Genomic DNA, 17,733 nt, shown 5'->3' with positions numbered 1-17,733 from the left:
TTTTATTTTCAAATTGAATGATTTTGGTAATTTTGGATTAAGTAGTGTTCACTTGGATTTGTGATCTTATTTGTGATACTACTATAAATAAATTTATTTTTCTCCCCAAATCTTTGCCCTTACTTAAGTGATTTGGGTTCCTAGAACTTGTTTTCCTTATTTCATCCTCCCGCCGGTTTAGCTATGCTTTCTTAATTCCTTATTTCTGTTTATTCCTCAAGACTCCTACAGTGAGTATTTTAGTAACAGTTAACTGGAGTTAGTCACATCGGTCTTGGTAATCAGATCTCTCTATGTGCTGCTCCCAGGGAAGTGTGATACATGCTGTTTATGGAGTGTCTGGAGGTCCTCTCCAGGCACCTGAGAAGAATCAGGTAAAAACTGTTGCCTGTCCAAATGTGTGCTTAATGAGTAATTTAAGAATACTCTGCAGCAATGTTTGTATTACCTCTGTGGATAGTCCTTCAAGTCCATTCAGCCTTCCAGTTGTGAAATGGTTATTTACCTGCAATCTTGTGTTTGCTTATTTGGCTTCACTACTGCTTTTCTCTATTTTTTTTTCAGTTTGCTTGTTTACTTTTACAGTTGTCAAGTTTGTTTTACGCTATTTTTGTGGGGGTTATTACTCTAACAATAGAGCAGCTGGGGAGGTGGGGAAGGTGCTGTATAAACCTATGAAGAATACCACTGTTCTTTTCACAAGCAACTGCTGGCACATTACACCAGAGGGATTTCTGCTCAGTTTTTAAAAGCAAAGGTAATACCAGTGCTATTGCAGGCTTGAACACTGGACACCTGTAAGGTGCAATGGGAAAAAACAGCTAGGGACAGCATCTGCTTTATGATGAATTTGTAGTTTTAGCATCAGGTGTTCAGCCTTTGACTGGAGGTGGGAAGAAAGGAAGGAAGATGCACAAGTTGTAGAGGTTCAACAGCTGTATGAATATCAGCACATGCCTGTCTCATCATGTGTGGCTTTGCACTATCTTTCCCATCGGGAAATAAACTAGACTTAGCAAGTATAATCTGGCTGATCAACTTTGTCTTCTTTTCCATATTTTTTGCACCTCCATTCCAACTGGGTAACTGCCCATCTGCTAGAGCAAATGTTAAAACATCAGTATTTACCACTGTGCTTTGCTCCTTCAGCTTCAAGCTCCAAGGAATGTTTGTGGTAGCAGAAAAAAAAATAATCTTGTTTGTTCTCTGACTTCCAAGTCTTATATTCTGTTTCTTCATAGAAGAGAAAACTCTAGATCACTTCAAAGATGCATCCATTGTGTTAATACCACTTCTTACAAAGATGATAAAACATTGACTCTGACACCATAGTCTCTCTTTTGCCATATGCTGTAAGATACTCAAACTTTTCTGTTAGATCAAAGAACTAAAGAGAGCTGGTAACATAAACTAATTTGGGAGTGATACGCAAAATTTTTAGCAAATTAACACTCATGAAACCCAGTTTCTTGAAGGTTTTGGAAGGCAAAAGTGAGCTCTGGACTGCAAACAAACCCCCTTGTTATCCCACGGTAACATCTCCTCTAATGAAAAGGAGAAAAGCTATGGCAATGAGAGTAGAGAACCCTTTCCATCAGCTTTCTTGAATACTAAATAGACAAAACAGTAATACTAAATAGATCAAAACAGTAAGATGGCCTACTTGCCTAGGCACAACATACACAGATTGGAAAAAGGGAGAATGTGAAGTCAAAGTAATTTGATATAATTTGGACTTTTTTAGAATAGTGAAGTAAGACTGATGAGAAAAGATAACTGCTGGGAATTCAAAATGATTTACTGATACTGTTTTTGTAGTATGTTTTTTTTTTTCTTCCCTGTGTGATCTCTACCCAGGTAAATGATCTCTATAGCAAAGCATATGAATACAGTATCACGTAGAGGAAAGCAAAAATCCAGGTGATTCATTTTGCTAGCATGATGATCATCTTTCTTTCTTGATCTCTTAATTAAAACAAGCTGGTTCCAAATGGCTGCTGAATCTGACTAGGTATGTTCAGCATAAATACTTATAGCACAAGATCAGTTTTGGCAAGTTGCTGCCCATAGGAAAACTTTTAAATCTTGTCTTTGCAATGCTTGTTTTATACTGTTCAGCTATTTAGAAAGGCACTTTCAGCATCCAGTTTAGGTGGTAAGATAACATAGGTTTACAATGCATGTGTGAGTTCTGAGCGCTACTTAAATGAATGCATGAACAGGCTATTTGTGAGGATGAGTATCAGTCGTACTTGTGGAGTGTTTTGGGGATCCGGACTGATTCCTCATAGCATGAAATTAATGCTATTCTTCAAAGTCAATGTGTGTATGCTGACTTAGACTAGGTGAGGACTGATGTCTGTTAGTAGCAGGCATTGGCACACAAGTTTGCACATTATTCCAGTATTTTCATGGAAGTGTTTGGCTCTGGATTTGAGTAAGAACTGCACACGCTGATCTTTAGACTGGGGGAAGCAGCAGGAGCTTTCAACTGTGGTTTGTCACTGGTTATTCAAGATTACCAGGAGACATATTTGGAACTATTTTTAGTATCTCCTCTTTGTGAGCATTTCCACAGAATTCACAGTTTAAGTGATAAAGACTTACATTTCACTCTACAGCTGAACAGTGTCTAGGAGAATATAGGAAATGATTAAATAACAAATATTATGATACACAGAGAACTGTTAACACTGAAGATAAAAATATAATCTTTGGTGGTTTGTTTTGAATTGAAATAAGCACTATTTTGTCAATGTCATCTGACATTGCAAAACATTCACAGCTGGTATGAGAATCACTGCCATATATGAATACAGGCGATCTATCTGTTTTCAGAAAACAAACAGGTCTTCTTGAGGTTAACTGTTAGCATGGCAGTTCTGGAGCAAGCATTGAAGATAGGAGAAAACAAGACACTGAGACTTTGACTTTAACAATGAGAGAAGTTTAGGGAAGTTTTAGGGAACTACATTAGGCAAAATTACAGGCTGAGCCTTACTGTATTGTTTGTGTGTGCTGACAAGAGTTTTCATGCTCCTGCCTGGCTGAGAGGTGGCAAACCTGCAGCCATTGTGCTTGATTTTGTGCTTGTGGTTTGGGGACCAGATTTACTTGACTTAACCAAGTTACTGTCTTTAGCCAAGCATTTTTATGTCCCAAAAGGCTGAGGCATGAATGGCCCTATGGATTTAGCTGAACAATCAGACTTACCTTTTGTGGATAAATGAGGGAACAAGAGATTGCTGGATAGCTATGGACGTGGGTTTTGGGGCAACCAGGCTTAGCTGTCAGAAGAGGTGGTGGTGAGAAAGTTTCTGGTGGTAAGAACGTTTAAGTATTCTAAAAACTTTGTGTACTACTACTTACAGAAAGTCAGTACCTCCAACATGAATACCACTGACCAAGGATGTCAGTAGAGTTTAAAGGATGGAAATAATCTCCTGATTCTTTCTTCAGATCTGACCAAAGTCACCACCTTCTAAACTGTGGGTCTGTTTCCTTAGAATCACTCTTTCTTTCAAAAGCCAAAGAAAACTCCACTTACATCTGTCTTTTTGGAAGTACTAGGTATATGTTGTTTTCATATTGTAAGAGGGAAATGTATATATATACATATTTAACTGGAAAGTTCTGTCCCATCAGATATGCACTTCAAATAGATGTACTTCACTGGAAGTAATATACTATGATGAAATATATACTTCTGTGAGGTTACGAGAAGTTTACAGGTGCTCTATCAACAAAGATCCCCTTCTGAGACTATGCATAATGAGAGTGAATTCTGGTGAAGTAGTTACTTCCACCTGACACTGCAAAGCTAACTTTAATCAATAAACAAAAAATACATTGCTTTGCTGTTTCAGAATGTAGCTGTCAATGACATTGCCAAGCCCCATGTTCTATGCTTTTAAGTATGTTCATAATAAAGGTGGGGTGCGTAGGAAGAGAATTTAAGAAACACTCCAGCAAATCAGTAGAAAATACTGTTATTCAAAAACCTTAATGATCGCCTCCTGAGCCATTGTATTAGCACAACTATTTTGTATTCCATTTTTAAGAAGTTATTCTGACTTCACCCTGTGTAAAATGTTTGATGGTTATTTGGACAACAGATTAAATGTGCGAAGCTATGTTCCGCTTTTTGGTCTGTGTTAAAAACACAAGCAGCATTGGAGGTATTCTGGGTAGCACAGTGATAAAACTATGTTCCAAGTCTTTCAGTTCAGTGTCTTGTTGACATGCCTTTAAGACTGTGGTTGGATGAAGTACGCTTTAATGTGATTTTCTTTCTGCCAATGAACAGTCAGTTTGTGTTTATGCATGCCTGTGTATATACACACATATTTTATCTATATCTATATATAGATATATCTTTGTGTGTGTACGTATATAAATTTATGTTATATGCAAAACTGTGGTGCATTCTCTGGATGTGTGACCTTGAAATCTGAATGAATCCCTTGCTCTGTATCTCCAGCTGAGTATCCAGTGCTACCCAGTCGAGTAGCAACAGCTACTTGCTTTATTCCCACTTTTGCAACTGCCTCTTGGTCAGTGTATATAAAAGGCTCAGTGATGGTTGTTGACTGATTAACTTCTTTTTAGTAAAGACGATGAAGGCAGTACAACTAAGACCTGATGTTGGTGGATTAAATGCCTCAATTTAAATTTCAGGTGTTACAAAAAGATGAAACCAAAATACTTATCTCCCTCATAGCAAAAGAGGACAATATTCTACAAAAGAGAAGCCCAGAGAAGCACAGGAAGGACCAGGCAGGTGAGGAGACTCCAAGAGGACTCCTGAGTCCTCTTGTTCAAGTTGTAGCTGGGAATGAACAGGTGTGGTCTTGGTACTCCATGCTCCTGAGTACTTCTATCCTTGTAAAAGTAAGCATGTAAACAAATAAATGAATGAAGCTGTAGAACCTGGATCTCTTCTGGAGACTGTACAGCCTAGTTCCAGAGGTATTACCTAGGGATCTCTGACACAGGCTAGACCCTATTATCTTCTTTCCACAGATATCCAGGTGTTCTGCTGCACACGTGTGCTCTTGTGGGCACCACAGCTCCCCTCCTCTGTGTTGCTGTTGTCTTGCCCCACATGCAGCTGTTGTGAGAAGATGCATAGTGGAATTTCTTTAGCCTTTAGAAACCACAGTAGGGGATACCCTCGTGAACAATGATGAATGATAGCTGAGGAGATAGAGGAAAATAAATGCATATTGTCCATAAATATTTTAAGAAGTACAGTAGGAAGATTGCTCAGGGTTGCTTGAAATTTTCTTTCTCTTTTAATTGTCAGTATATCCTTAGCAGATAGTAGATAAGTTACAGTTAATTGCAAAGAAAATGTCATCAAAATATATTGGGCGCAGTTCTGTGGCAGCTGGAGGAAGAGGGGGCTGACTCGGTCGATCTTTCTGGTATTTTGGTCTCTGACCATACATAAGTGAAGAGGAATAAATCAGCACTGCTTTCCAAATAATTTGGAGAATATTCTTTTTTTCCCCTTAAGTGCTAGTTTTCCCTCTTTAAATCTATTTTATAAACTATTGCAAAGGCAGATCTGGGAATGTTTTTATTCTTTGAGGCAACTGATGACTGAATAACGCTTTAAAATGTTCTGAAAAGTGAAGATAGGTTGTTCTTTTTCACTCACTATGGTGATTATTTGTCCTTTTCAGTGTGAGGCATTGCTGCTCTATGTATGTAATTTCTGTGTAACTAAAAAGAAAGTGACAATGAGGCAGTTCATAACATAGTGCCATATGTAGCAAAAGATGGCTGTGTCCTTCAGTTATGCTTGTTCAACTGTTTTTGTGTGGTTCTTTTTTTTGTCTTTTTTTTTTTTTCTCCAAGAGAAGAGGCATGCAAAAGAAAATGTGTTTTGAGACCACATGGCTGCATCTCCCTGCCCTGAAGCCTTAGTGTGTTTACTGAAAGGAGGCTTAGTTTGTATCATGACACTCCATACGAGTTCTGTGGTTTTTCTGTCTGATCGTGCAGTTTCCTCCTCATTCATCTGGTCTTCAGGAGATTCTTACTTGCCTGTGAAAAAGAACTCAAGTTGGTCAGTGGCTAAACTTGGGAATGATTATAGAGGTTATACATGCCGTGTATTGAGCCTTCTCCCATCGGGACGCTTAACATGTTCCGGCATGCAGGAGGATTGGCCCATGTGTATAGCAAAATACATGCAAAATACCCCCTTGTGGAAAACCTCCTGTTTTTTCCACAGGGTGAAATTTTGCACAGCTGTGGTACCTTGACACTCCAGTTACCGACGATCTTTCAGTGTTCTACTTTTAGTGTGAGTTTGTAGCCAAACAGGCCTGAGGGACCTCTGAAGGCGGTCGGAGTGCAGGTGTAAAGTTGGTCTTTATTGGCTGTAGCTGTTTCTGTGTTGTTGGCTGTGCATTTTCTTTGAGAAGCTAGCATAACTACATATAGCAGAAGGTTGCACACACATATAATTAACATGCCACATGACATTAACCAGTCATTAAGAACAATACTGTCAGCTGGTCCTGAATGTGAAGCCAGTCTGCAACAGACAATTTGACACACAACTGGCTCCAAAGGAGGTTATGACTGTTTCTTAAACTAACAAACACATTTAAAAGTCCAAATAGAATAATAAAAGAGGTGGAATTTACATACAAGTAAAAGCAGCTGGAAATAAAGAGGACAGTAATCCTACTGTTCTGGTTTATCTCATCAGACTGTTTCTTCCTTTCTGCATCCCAATCTTAGCTGACGTGAAGTGATACGGCATTGTATTCAAACCTCCTTAATGGTAGGGAGTGAAGGCAGAGTGAATTCTTACTTTTTGCTGCTGCCTTTGGCTGAAGCCATTTTATCCAAGTCTGTGCTAACCAGGGAACAGTGCACTGAAATAAAAGTTGTAAGAACTAGAAACAACTAGACTGAAGGTGCACGCGTTGAACTGAGCCCAACACGGCAGGATTTCTTGTCTGTTCTCGTATCAGAAGAGGGGAAAACTACTTGGAAATCTTGGTGTTGACCTAGATTGAGCAAAAAGGCAAATACTTTTGTCCAGGGAACGTTACAAATGTGAAAATAGGGAGTGATAAGGGATGAAATACAATAGTTGATTTTAAGAAGCTACCCTACTACAGCTTTCTTTTTACCTGTGGTGGAAGGAGTGCCAGGAAGTAGGTTGTGCTCCATGATTTATTCTGCTTGCCTTGGTAGGATTTGTCATAGACACAGCCCACATCTGTGGGGTGTGTGGTGGCCAGTTCCCGAGGGAACTGGAACTTGGGGTGGATCAGCCCAACAGCTGCTGCTGGGAAAGCTGCCTGGGCAGTACTGGTGGTGGCACAGCACTCTGAAGTAGTCTGCTCATGTCTAAGGTCTTCATCTCAAGATACCAGGCGTAACGTTCTTGCTGCTCGTCTGTCAGAGGTGGCAGGAGTAGCAGGCGTTCTCCCCTGGAGAACAGCATTATACAACTTTTTCAGATCACCACAAAGCCTTTTTTTACCATCAGTGCTAGCCAAGTGAGTCTGAAGCACTGGCTGCTCAGTTGTAATTTGCACATACGGTATTAGGAACCTGGTATCTGGTACCAGGCTGTATGTGATAAGCATTGGCTTTTTTGGGTCCTTACATTTTGAGAAAACATAAACAGGGGAGTAAGTGAGCATTATTAACAGCACAGCTCTATGGTGATTGTCTGTATTTCGAAACTGGCATTCTTTTCCTGTGTGATAAACCTCCTCCAAGATGGCTGTACCTCCACGGAAGTACACGCCCCAGTTGGAATTTTTCATAGCCCTGACTCTGTTCTCATTTCTAGTGAAGGTAGGTCAGTGCTAAAGTTCAGAAACTATAGAACTGAATGACCTTATTTCCAGTTGGTTGAAGAGCCAGCGTACATTTCTGTGTTCGCCTTTCAGATTATGGAAAATGAAAACTATTAACTCCCTCTTTGTGACTGCCTTCTATCTTGTTTATAATTTCTTTTATATCTTCATGCTCCTGACTGGGGAAGGGGGTGGGGAGGACATAGCGAGAAAATGCTGGACTGTAGACCTGCTGCTTAATTTTTAATTTGCTGTTTGATTTGTCACTCAGTTTGTAAAGGAGAACATATCAATAGTTTGTAAGCCGTTACTTGGCTTCTCTAGGGAAGCCGTGAGCCAAAATCATGGAACTTGTACAGCTTGTATTGTTAATGCCCAAGGAAATGGCATCACCTCTGGATCGCTGGGCATGACGCATGCAGAGCTGCATAGCACTGGCCACCCTTTCTTCCCATGTGCTTTGGCTGCAGAAGGGCTTTTAACAAGTCTGGGGAAGACTAGTACTTGGCAGATGCTTGGAAAGATCAGGCTTGGGTTAATGAGAACAGTGAAACCACCACTTAATTTCTAAGCTGATTTCCCTGGAGACAGCTAGACAGTAATAGTGTTTGGACTTTTTTATTCAATAAAAGTTTGAGTTATAAATATTCTCCATTTGTTTTCTATTTACAGTTGTAAAATATTTTAGGATAGCCTACCCATCACCTATCATTCAACACCTCTATAAATGCCATGAAAACATAATTGTAAAATAAAAATGTCTATTTTCAGCCCACAAACCCAATTTCCACACACTCACAAAATAAAATCAAAGGGACAGAAAGGAGGGGAGAGAAGGAACTGGGAAGGAGAGGGAGATAGGAAATACAGTACAGCAGGCAACAATGCAGTATTTGCTACACAGTAGCAAGAGAAATGGGTAAAAAAAAAATTAGTCTGCTATGATGACAAGCTTTTCAAGACATTTGCTATAGACCAGCGCTGTCCAGTGCATTTCTGTAGGACAAGTTGAAATCCAAATTCATTTTCATTGTTTTCCTGCAATTCCAGGCAACGCTTGGATTTTCGGTTCTGGATTGGACCTCCCTTTAAAGATGGGGAGAAAAAAGAAATGTTTAGATTGTGATCTCATAGCATTGCTACCATTTAATAATATAGATTAGAGAACATTCCAGTGTCCATCTACTGAAGTCCACTGCTACTGTGAAAAAGTACTGTTAGAGACATGATAGGCACTATGTTGGATTTGTAGTGAAGGTTCCTTCTGTCACAGGCTGGTTTAATCCTTAATGCAGTTTAGAATAGTTTCAATTGCTTGGTTAGCATTTCAGCAAGTGGGGTGTCTAGAATCAAGCTGCATTTCTGGCTGTGCTATTTAACATGGGCCAAAAGCTTTCCTGTTCGCTTCACTTACCTAGCTTAGAGGCTATGCCGCACCTCTGAAACATGGGGAAAAAAAAAATACAAAAGAGAATGAATACCTTGGCCAGGGATGTCCCATATATAGGATAAAATGCAAAAAATAATTTATTCCTTGAATTCTGAAATGAACAGTGTTCTGTAATCTTATGTTGTTAATCCTCAATATATACTCTTCATTCAGCCGTCAGCTTAATACTGCCGTGCTGAAGGCCCTTCTCTATCTTCACTGTGAGTAGCAGCAAATCTTAATTGTGTGATAACCTCAATGACTTAACTATAGACCTAAAGAACAATCAGATAGATTACCTAAATTACATTTTTTCCTTTTAATTCTGGCTTTTTATTGAGAGTTTAATCCTCTCTCCTATGTAATAATGATAACTTGTACACATTGTCTGGGAAGTTTCTTCCAAGATACACAGCACAGAATATTTTACACAGTAGTCTGAAAAGCTGTCTGTCTCTAGAGGATGTTGGACATCCGTAACAGAGAATTACTGGCTTAATCTGCACATCAGAGAATGGAGTCTAAGTCAGTACAACCACATTAGTACAGCTGAAGTATAGAAAGAGCAACCACATATTTAAATTGCGTATTTGTACAATGGGGAGTAATAGTTGCTATCAAAAAAAAAAAATTCCCTCAAAACCTCAATAGCTTACCAGTTTGTTTCAGGTCCGTGTTACAGAAAGTCAGAAGTGTGACAGATCACTATTATAATCACAAGAATATTTGCATAAATCTCATAGAAGTGCTGAGTTTGCTCTTCAGAGAAAGCTGTTTTTCAGGCAAGGGTACCTCATTCCATTCAGCACAGGCTCTGCTTCATTCAGCCAGGTGACAAGGGGGAGTCTCCTCTCATCCTGTCACCCCAGTCATACTTAGTAAGTACTTTTTCTGAGAAGTGACATCTAGAAACATTTTGGGATTTGACTAGCTAATGAAACACAGAATTAGGTTTGAAAGCTGCAAGGTTTAAATATCGCTTTGGGTAAGAGACCATTTCTAGAATAATACACAGAATTCAAAACATGAGGCTCACATAAATTCTCCTTGGTAGGCCTACGTGCAGAATCTAGGTATGATTTTCACCAGTTATTTTACTAGACAGCCAGGCATACACTAGGCATCTTAATATACCTCGCCAACAAAATGCTGAGTGAACTGTATTTTTCCACTGCTGTATAAGTATTATTGATATCGATATTAATAATGGTACTTAAATGTGGCTGTATGGTGAGAGCATAAACTCTAAGCTATCTATAAGCACTGTAACTGTCTGACACACAGAAAATTCATTTGAAATAGCTATGATAGGAAATTAGTCAAAGCTTTATTATATGTTATTTGTTCACTTATCCTCCCCCCCCCAAATTACCGTGGCCTGCTAAAGCTCACTGAAGTTGGTGAGAGTTTTTCAAACAAATTCAGTGAGCTTTGAATGAGGGCCTGTGGATATAAAACTCAACATAATGAATATTTTCTCTTTGACAAAAATAAACTTTTTCAGATCAACTACTTGAGCTTCCAACTGGTGCTGGAGGTGCTCATGTTTCTGTCACTGAAGTTAATTAGTTCTGTATCTGTCTCAAGCATTTACATATATCAATTAGGCATTTTCTCAGTGCTGGTGTCCAGGACATCTTTAGCTTAGATCTTGAACAGAAAAAAACAAGAGAAAAAAGTTGGCTCAGAAAGCTAACCAGCTATGGGAGAGTGTAGTTCAGGTCCCTTCTTTGCCCAGTTTTTGCATCTGAGGTATGAATGTAGGTATGGTACTTCTAGAACTTGCCTGTCCTTTCTAACTCATTCGCATTAAGTGAAGGAACAGAATTCATTCTCTCCATTTTATGGAAAGCATGACAGCTAAAATGCAAGTGTTCCTTGGTAGACCTCTTCTTGCTTCTCCTCTCTGCCCAAATGCTGTGAAATGAACTCTGCGATGTCCATCCTGAGAATTTTATGCTTATGAGGAGAGATTAGTAGATGCTCAGGTCTGGCCCTAATGTGGAGTTATCTGTCTCTTCAGCAGCTGGGCTGGGGCATCTGCTTAGTTTGTTGGCTGCATTTTGTGAATCCTATACTTTGGTGCCTATTTTTTTTCTCACCAAGGACTGTGTATGGGACTTGGTCACCTAACTACTGCTCTGCTACCTAGAGCAAACTGTAGCACAAAGTCTTAAATACTGCCTTGCTGAGTTGAAATGTCTTTCTGTCCTTCTGCCTAAATCCTATTTGTTTCAATGGTCAAGGGTTTCTATTACTTGAACACGCCCAAATGCCTTCCACACCTGTTGAGGCTTTCAGGAGATAGGAAGAATGCTCACAGTGGAGACAGATGTTTTTCCTCTATTCTAAATCACGGAGAGCACACCTTGCTATTACAGTGAATGCATACATGTGAAATACTGTACTACTGGCAGCTACAGAAAGAGAGTATAAACCACTCCCAAGCCCCCCCCCCCCCCACCCCCCTTCCTTTTCCTGATACAGCTTCTTTTTAACAGAAACAAGTGACTTAGGACAGAAAAAAGGCAGAGAAAGCTCTTTTTGATAAACTGTGAAGCGCTCTGTAGTGGCTACTGAAAATCACTCTGCTGAGTACATTGAAGGCTTCTGTATGGAACACAAAAGAGACACCAAAGTTAAGTAGTGGTTAATATGTGTGAGCTGAATGTTTGAGACAGCAGAGGTGCTTTTAGGAAGATGATTTTTTTTTCCTACAAAAGGGAAACATAAAAGCTCCAGTCCTGTTAGAAATGGAACAACTCAGCTTGGGAGAGATGTGAGGTCTGTGCAAGAACCATGGCTTAATCCCGCAGAGAGGGTGCAGTCTACACAGCTTTGGTTCCTTTCAGTAAGCATACAAATGAAAGAATTGCTCTGAAGTACAGGGAGAAGGGTTTGTATAGCACATAAAATTTCCTCGTTAGATTATTTAATTTTCTTGTGTTCATTTTTCCTTCATATGCTTAATGCAAGTCTGTTGTAGTGGTATTATTTTATTATCTCTAGGGTGATGACAGTGTACTCACTATATGTTGCAAGGCCTGAATTAGCTGTATAATTCATTAAAGCACAAGAACTGAATAACTCCACTTCAAAGCAACTAACCACATGATACTCACGGAAAGCTAATACTACATTTTGCAGCTCTGGCTTAGCCTCCAAATTACAGCATCACTGAATAGCTTCTGCAGTCTGTCAGCATCATGTGCATTTAGAATCCTAGAACCGTATATAGATAAAGGTGTTATTTAATTCTTTATTTATAGCTATTTTAGTAAAATGTGTGTAAAACTTGACAGTCATATTTACTGCTCAGCAAAATGGTCTATTGTAATATTACACTTCAGGCTAACTGAATGTGGAAGGTGAATTGTCTGCCTGTCTGGTTCCCTTTTACCATCCTAGTTAAGACCTCTACTTTCCAATTTAAAGGCAAAAATTTGGTAGCCTGGGGTAATGTATTTTACAATGATACACAGCATACGATTCTACAGGCTGAAACAAATTACAGAGGAATTCTGCCCAGTTGAACAGAATTAAGATTAGCATCATTGATGATGAGGGACAGCGCGAAGGCAGTAGAAGTTTCAGGTGGATAAATAAATTCAGGCCAACTGTTTTATAAAAACATACTGAGTGTGACAGCACTAGTAAGTTTGACTGAAAATTTGATGGATGTTGCAGTGTGGGTTGAAACAATTTGAGACGTACAAATGCTCTTAACTCCTGGTACCATTAGACCTTATAAAAATGATTTAGTGGTTCATAAGCATACTTGTAAATGCTATTTCAAGTCATCCGTCCTTTTACGGCCATTAGCTATTGGAATGTGTGCTAACTCAGGCTCACAGAACAGTGGCACACAGTAATACTTTCGGCTTCCTTTAGAATTATTGTGCTTTCTGCAGATCTGCCATACCTAAGTGATTTCCTTTTGAGTCTTTCACTGAAGCAGAATTTAGCCATACTACAGCATCTAACAATGCCTTGTGATGTACCTGCAAACTCTAACATTGTGCAGTACAAGGATGTTTGGTAGGCAGTCCCATGTGTACTACTATGCAACTACTAACATGCTTTTAGAAAGAGCATTACGTTGCAAGTATATGCTTTTATATTCTAGGTTACAGCTGGAGTGATAACAACCTGTACAAAGTAATTATTCTTTATTGAACTGTCTTGTGGGTTTTGTTTTGGTTTATTGTGTGGTAGTGGATGCAGCATTCCCAAACCTTCCCCTTCCTATACTTGTTCTGCAGAGCAGCAGGGTGGGACAGGTCTCACAGAATCACAGAATCGAAGGGGTTGGACGGGACCTCGAAAGATCATCGGGTCCAACCCCCTGCCAAAGCAGGCTCCTTAGAGCAGGCTGCCCAGGTAGGCGTCCAGACGTGCCTTGAATATCTCCAGAGAAGGAGACTCCACAACCTCCCTAGGCAGCCTGTTCCAGTGCTCCATCACCCTCACCGTGAAGTAGTTCTTTCACGTGCTGGTGTGGAAGTTCCTGTGCTCTATCTTGTGGCCATTGCCCCTTGTCCTATCCCCACAAACCACTGAGAAGAGGTTGGCCAAATCCCTCTGTCTCCCACACCTCAGGTATTTATACACATTGATAAGATCCCCTCTCAGTCTTCTTTTCTCAAGGCTGAACAGACCCAGGTCTCTCAGCCTTTCCTCATAGGGAAGATGCTCCAGGCCCCATATCATCTTTGTGGCCCTCCGCTGGACTCTTTCCAGGAGTTCCCTGTCTTTTTTGTAACGGGGAGCCCAGAACTGGACACAGTACTCCAGGTGAGGCCTGACCAGGGCAGAGTAGAGGGGGAGGATCACCTCCCTTGACCTGCTGGCCACACTCCTTTTAATGCACGCCAGGATCCCATTGGCCCTCTTGGCCACGACGGCACACTGCTGGCTCATGGTCAACCTGTTGTCCACCAGGACTCCCAGGTCCTTCTCCTCAGAGCTCCTCTCCAGCAGGTCATCCTCCAGCCTGTACTGATACATGCGGTTGTTCCTTCCCAGGTGCAGGACTCTACACTTGCTCTTATTAAACCTCATTTGGTTTATTCCTGCCCATCTCTCCAGCTGGTCCAGGTCTCGCTGAATGGTGGCACAACCTTCTGGTGTGTCAGCCACTCCTCCCAGCTTCATGTCATTGGCGTACTTGCTGAGGGCAGCCACTATTCCCTCATCAAGGTCATTGATGAAGATGTTAAACAAAACTGGACCTAGCACCGACCCCTGGGGAACGCCGCTAGTCACAGGTCTCCAGCTGGACTCTGCGCCACCGATCACCACCCTCTGAGCTCGGACAGTCAGCCAGTTCTCAACCCATCTAACTGTCCACTCCTCTATCCCACACTTTCTCAGCTTTGCTATCAGGATGTCATGGGAGACAGTATCGAAAGCCTTGCTAAAGTCAAGGTAGATGACATCCACTGATCTGCCCCCATCTACCCAGCTGGTGATGTCATCATAGAAGGCAACGAGGTTGGTCGAGCACAACTTCCCCTTGGTAAATCCATGCTGACTACGCCTCATAACATTCTTCTCTTCCAATTGCTTGGAGATGCCATCCAGAACGAGCTGTTCCAACACCTTTCCAGGGACAGAGGTGAGACTGACTGGCCTGTAGTTTCCCAGAAACTAGAAACATTTGTACAGTGTACATATACCATCTAACTGGGAACTCCTGCCCCATCATACTATTGCTACTGCAGAATTGGTGCTATGTACCATGTCACAGTCCTTAAACTGCCTTCAAAACCAGAGAAAGCCTTCTCTGACATTATAACAATAATTAAAAAAAAAAAAAAAAAAAAGGTTGCATTAGGAAATTTCTGTAATATAGCCCTTGTCAAAAAGTACTGATCAGCTCATAGTAGTTGTTTGGCCTAAAAGCTCCCCTTATGCTTATTTATCATTCATACTACACAACAGGCTCCTTTAATCAGGTGACATTTTTACTGATCAAAGTGTAAAATTGTTCTGATTTCCGGCTGTATTTAATAGAAGTTTACCACTGTATTTGCTAAATTGCTTCAGTAAGAATTCTCTACCATCAGGACCAAATAGTTTTCTGTTCCTTGTTTCTCTGAAGTCAGTTTGCCAAAGCTGTGTTTTGATGTACGAACAGCAAAACACATGGCAGAAAAGGCCAGAGATCCTGCATCACAGTTTGAATATTTTTAAAGGAAAGATTTGAATGTGGATATGTGGCATCATTGAAGTGGAATAAGTAATTCACAGCAATTGACTTTGTCAATTCAATGTTTGTACTTGGCACAGCTGCCAGATGTGACCCATGATGCTCAGGTTGTTAAAGTATGTGTGATGGATTCTGTAAGCTGCAAGTTGCTGTGTTGGGTTTCAGATTTTCAGGAAAAAAAAAATGTAGACAGGGAAAACAGGGAAGTGAGGTTGTTGCTTTAAACTGAAACAGGGCTCTATAGCCTAGAAAATACTCTTGGGCATGCAACTTATACAGGATTTGGTTACCTGTAAAAATGAAGGGTATTAAATGAATGCTGCAGGTTGTCAGCAGTCCTGAAAATGAGCTGATAGCTCTGTTTAACAATTTACTATAAGGTTATAACCATTTCTTACAGTGCCTAAACCTACTTTTTTGTTCATCACATTAAAGCTCATAGTATTGTACTTAAAAAAAAAAAAAAAAAAAAAAAAAAGTGCTCTGCTCTTATCAGCTTGCCTAACCATGTCTATTTCCAAAAAAAGGTCTTAGAAAGTTAATAATAAGGTGGGTGTGTGTGTGCATGTACATGCATAGGTATTTACAAGGTATATTCAGTCTTGTATCATATATTCCATACAGATCATTGTATTCATTAGTCTCTAAGTCTCTACTTGTACCTTAATTGGCATCCTCAGATAGTTACATGTTCATTCTACCTTTGAGGTGGAAATGCTGATCTTTACTACTGCTTTGATACATTTGAATCAAAGAATGATTCAGTGATGAGGGGGTTATATAAAATAGACCTTCACAACACATCATCTTATCATTTGTTTTCCCAGACCATTGGGGTAGATTTTCAGTGACTGTTTGTGTGCCACATATAATCCCCCCAAAAACCCCTGCTGGATCTTCAGAATTCATTCATCTTTTTTATGGTCACTTCAGTATGGATCATGCTGAAGTAAGGAAGTGGTCATAGGAGAATGTCAGTAATCAATTCCATTCAGCACTCGATGTATTATCAGTATTGCCAATCTAAAGCTTGGAAATACTGGATGATGATACTGAGCTTATAAATTCTTATTTACAGTTACATATAGGGTATAAGTGTATATATAACGCTAATATAATGGTAATTGCTTAATTCCTTCTGAATCTAAAACAGTATGACAAATTTTCCAATTCTTTGGCCAGCAGGTGCTCTGTAAGTAAAGCAGATGCTATAGTAAGATGCTATGATATATTGGTTCTTGTTCAGATCTTTCAAAATTAATTTTAACTATTTAAATTAAAATATTCCTCAGCAAAGAATACTGTTAGCTGTTGCTCTTCTTCAAAGAGACTTGGTTCCATTTACATTTGCCATGACTACTGTGAAAATAAGGTGTGCTTAACTGCTATTATGTGTATGAAATACTGTATACAGAAATGTTACATATTAAAAAGGTATTGTCTGTCAGCTATTTATGTATGTCACTATTTACAGTTAGGCAAATGAGAATCTTTACCAGATACTGTTTTTAAATGTGAATTTATTTTTTCAGTCCTAACCAAAATTATTGTTGCATATAATCTCATAAATTTAGGTGGAGTTGTAACAGTGATTGTCCAAGCAATTTTTAAATAAAAATATTTTTTTCTTCCTCCTCCAGCACTCAGGCTCTGTGTACCGCTCTCCTCATGCTCAGGCAGCCATCTGAGCACTGATCTTACGTCTGCTTACTGGTACCCAAGGAGTAAATACTGTGAGGTATCCTCTGACAATGGAATTAGATGCATCATTCAACAGGTACAACAATTTAATCAATTTACATCACATTTTGTCACATTTTACTACCAAGATTTCTAGCTGTTCAGATTTCATATAATCATAAATGTTAAATTTTCATACTGCTGTAACAAACCTTTACTACTGCAGCTGTAACACATCAAATGATGCAGCTTTATCTGCACATCCAAACTGGTTTTTAGTAACCAGTGGACTGTGCAATCATTTATTGTTTTTGTTTAATCAAGATAGGCTACATGAACATAGAACACTCTAGGTTCCAAGGACAGCTATTTAAATGTGTATTAAATCTACAGGATGTGCAAATACACAATCCTGTTCATTAAAGTATTTAAATAAGAGCAATTAAATCTGACAGGAGGAAATGCAGTGTCTTACAGAGAATGTAATTGGAATGGAAAACAAATTACAGAATAACAGCATAAAAATCAGAAACAGAATGTATGGATTTAAGCCTGTCAGTAATATTTTGCATGCATATATC

The 17,733-nt window shown here is 39.6% G+C and overlaps 1 protein-coding gene and 1 long non-coding RNA gene across 22 annotated transcripts in view; one reads left to right on the top strand and one right to left on the bottom strand.

The window, feature by feature from the left end:
• The window catches only part of LOC308195592, a 266,452-nt gene that overhangs the window by 243,664 nt on the left and 5,055 nt on the right, over window positions 1-17,733 (top strand). For all 13 annotated transcript variants that reach the window (XR_013951644.1, XR_013951645.1, XR_013951646.1 and 10 more), the window contains one exon: window positions 17,113-17,249. This is a non-coding gene — a long non-coding RNA (uncharacterized lncRNA). The remainder of the gene's footprint in view (window positions 1-17,112; window positions 17,250-17,733) is intronic.
• Window positions 8,435-17,733, bottom strand: part of GALNT18 (polypeptide N-acetylgalactosaminyltransferase 18) — a 317,660-nt gene continuing 308,361 nt past the window's right edge. For 7 of the 9 annotated variants that reach the window (XM_080593302.1, XM_080593310.1, XM_080593308.1 and 4 more), the window contains one exon: window positions 8,435-8,918. In XM_080593302.1, coding sequence (XP_080449428.1) covers window positions 8,772-8,918 — 147 coding nt within the window. In that variant the 3' untranslated portion in view covers window positions 8,435-8,771. Of the gene's footprint in view, window positions 8,919-12,383; window positions 12,484-15,933; window positions 17,218-17,733 lie in introns of those variants that run through there. The other 2 variants (XR_013951621.1, XM_080593311.1) reach the window with 2 other exon arrangements.

This window comes from Anser brachyrhynchus, assembly GCF_964034855.1.
Source record: "Anser brachyrhynchus genome assembly, chromosome: 5".
NCBI lineage: Eukaryota > Metazoa > Chordata > Aves > Anseriformes > Anatidae > Anser > Anser brachyrhynchus.
The sequence above is the reverse complement of the archived record's forward strand: the minus strand, read 5'-3'. Positions and strand labels throughout refer to the sequence as shown.